We start from the raw sequence: 2510 nt of genomic DNA, 5'->3' as shown, positions 1-2510 counted from the left end.
CAAAATAAATTCAATCAGAAAGCAAAAGCTTGCACAGTAAAGTTTTGAAACAGAACACCCACTAAAACGGACTTAGGAAAGGAGGGGTGGGGAATAAAAAGGAAATTTCCCTGGGGCTGAATATTATGAAATCTGTTACACAGTAAGCTGCTCAAATGTTGTCAAGGCAATGAAAGCAAACTACAAATACTACACACTTTTTAGGAGAGTCCCTAGAAGACATTCCAAACCATCAGGTAGTAAGGTTTTCTTCTGTTTGCTAAGAGTAAAGAAAAAGACCTGGGAAAACTGCCTTTCTTTGAAGCACAAAAATATGGACGATAATTATTGCAAAGAGAAGGCATGCCCTGGAAAAAAAAATACTTTCCTTGAGGGGTGGGGGGAGAAGAAGATGTATTGTTATACATGTTATATATGTACATAGGTATATACATTGTTATACACCCTGATTACCTGTTCCCTGCTGAATCTTGGGAAATCTGTAACTTTGGAATAATAGAAGAAACACCATATTCATCCTGATACTTCTTACACTTTTTATAATGCTGTCTCATCCACGAAAATCTAACCTGTAAATGAAATGCCAAATTATTGATATTATACTAAATAATCCAAGGATAGAAAGAAGATATAATTCTGCCAACAGAAAGCAATGCATGCAGGATTTAGACATCATATGCAGCAGAAAACAGAACTTCTGTCACCCCTCTCAGCATGAACACTTTCTTCCTCAACAGGAGATCTGGGATTCCTTTTCCACAGAGCCTCTGTCACTGTGAGAATGGAGAACATTCCCACTGCCCAGACCCCCAACAGCCAAGCAACTGAGAGAGCTCTCTCAGGGGTGAAAGATGCAAGTAAACTCCATTTAACTGAAACAAAGTCACAGGAACTACATCTCCCACATTCAGGATCAGTAACTGATGAGCTACAACAAAGAGGGGCCACGAGGATGGGACAAGCACCACTGCTCCTTCAGTCTTCTCTGGTCTGCTGTTACGTTTTGCAGAGCAAAATCTGTTTGCATTAGGTGTGTTCTGAGAATATATAACTTTTCTCTTTGAGGAAAAGAAAATAAAAAAAAGAAGGTGAATGAACACCAGCTCAAGGCTGCCTATCCAGCTTAAATACAAGGTAAGACAGTGAGTTGCTTAGATTCGTCAAAAGACAGCTGTGCTGGACATGCGCTAAATCAGAATTTCAGGTCCAGCAGCACTGTCAGAAGGTGCTTACAGGTTTAGAGGCAGAACAAGATCACATCTCATGCTCTTCTGCCTAAATTCCATCAAAGTTCTTTGGGGATCTGTTTGGTTCTTCCTTCTAGTTTACCAACTTGTTACTGTTTCTTTCTCCCAGCTTTTCATCCTAACGAATCATGTGGAACAAAGCAAGCAGCTCAGCTTTCCACTAGTGCTAATCTTCACACTGGCAGAACTAAGCCCCAAGTGAAATGAAACAAACATGAAGACAACTACTTGGATTTGATGCAATTTGATGTACACAAAATGTATGGCTGAAATCCTACATCCATTTACATCAGAAGAGAGATTAGTCTTGATTTCAGTGGGGGTCAAGATTTCACCCAATGTTCTGAAAATAATGACCCCTTTACAAAGGGAATGAAGGGAATGTAAACAGACTGATGAGGCAGGGGGAAATTACATATGATTAACAGCATGTACATTGAGAGTAACCAACCCACACTTTTTGTTTTTAATTTAAATTTTACAGTAGCTCTAAGCACATCCATTTCCATAGTGAAAGTTTCTGAGGTTTTCCATATATTTGCAACTTTCATTTTCAGTTGTCTAACTTCTCTTTTGCCAGTTCTATAGCCATATCCAGTTTTCACACTGTTTTGAGGAAAAACTGGCACTCCACTTAAAAAGTCCTTGTAGATAATACAAGATCCTCTTTCAGTTTACATCTGTGAGGCATACCTAGCAGGCACTGCATGCCTAGTATATGCACAAGCCATACAAAGCGAAGTTCAAACTGCTATATGCCCTTTAGCTCCAAGTGAAGAAGGGGACACAGTAAAAGTGTGTCCAGTTAAAAATAAGAACAATTCATCCAACTTTTTGTGAAGTTTTACTCTACCTGCTTCTCACAGCATCTACAGCCCCCAGAAGCTTTCTTCATACTGTTTTCAACATCTAGAGCCCTTTTGGGATACGTTCTTTCTTTTTTAGTCACGCTCCCCCGGCAGAGAGGACAATATGTTCCACTTTCTCTGATAGCTGTCAAGAAGCACTTCCTGCAAAACCTAAATTAAAAAGTTACCACAAACACAGGTTAGCAAAGTGAAGAGACTTAGATACTTTGTCCTTGAAGAGGGCTGGGTGATCATTAAGAAAAAAAAAAAGATATATATCAGAGTAATAGTCTATTGAATACAAATCTGTATAAAATAAAGATAAGCAAAATTAAATAATGGCACATGCAGAGAAGTGTATGGAAATTAGGGGAACTTGAAAACACACTTTAGGTAAAGATCTCACTATTTACTC

General features: G+C 38.8%; 1 protein-coding gene across 1 annotated transcript; it reads right to left on the bottom strand.

The window, feature by feature from the left end:
• Positions 1-453: 453 nt before the first annotated feature.
• LOC104471074 (E3 ubiquitin-protein ligase RNF138-like) lies at positions 454-2266 on the bottom strand (the record flags this gene model as incomplete). The annotated part of the gene is made up of 2 exons (XM_010086265.1): positions 454-569; positions 2101-2266. Coding segments are annotated over 2 exons (282 nt in total), but the record flags the coding sequence as incomplete, so codon positions are not given.
• Positions 2267-2510: the final 244 nt, after the last annotated feature.

This window comes from Pterocles gutturalis, unplaced genomic scaffold, assembly GCF_000699245.1.
Source record: "Pterocles gutturalis isolate BGI_N339 unplaced genomic scaffold, ASM69924v1 C12218459, whole genome shotgun sequence".
Classification (NCBI taxonomy): domain Eukaryota; kingdom Metazoa; phylum Chordata; class Aves; order Pterocliformes; family Pteroclidae; genus Pterocles; species Pterocles gutturalis.
This window is presented reverse-complemented; position numbering and strand designations above follow the sequence as displayed.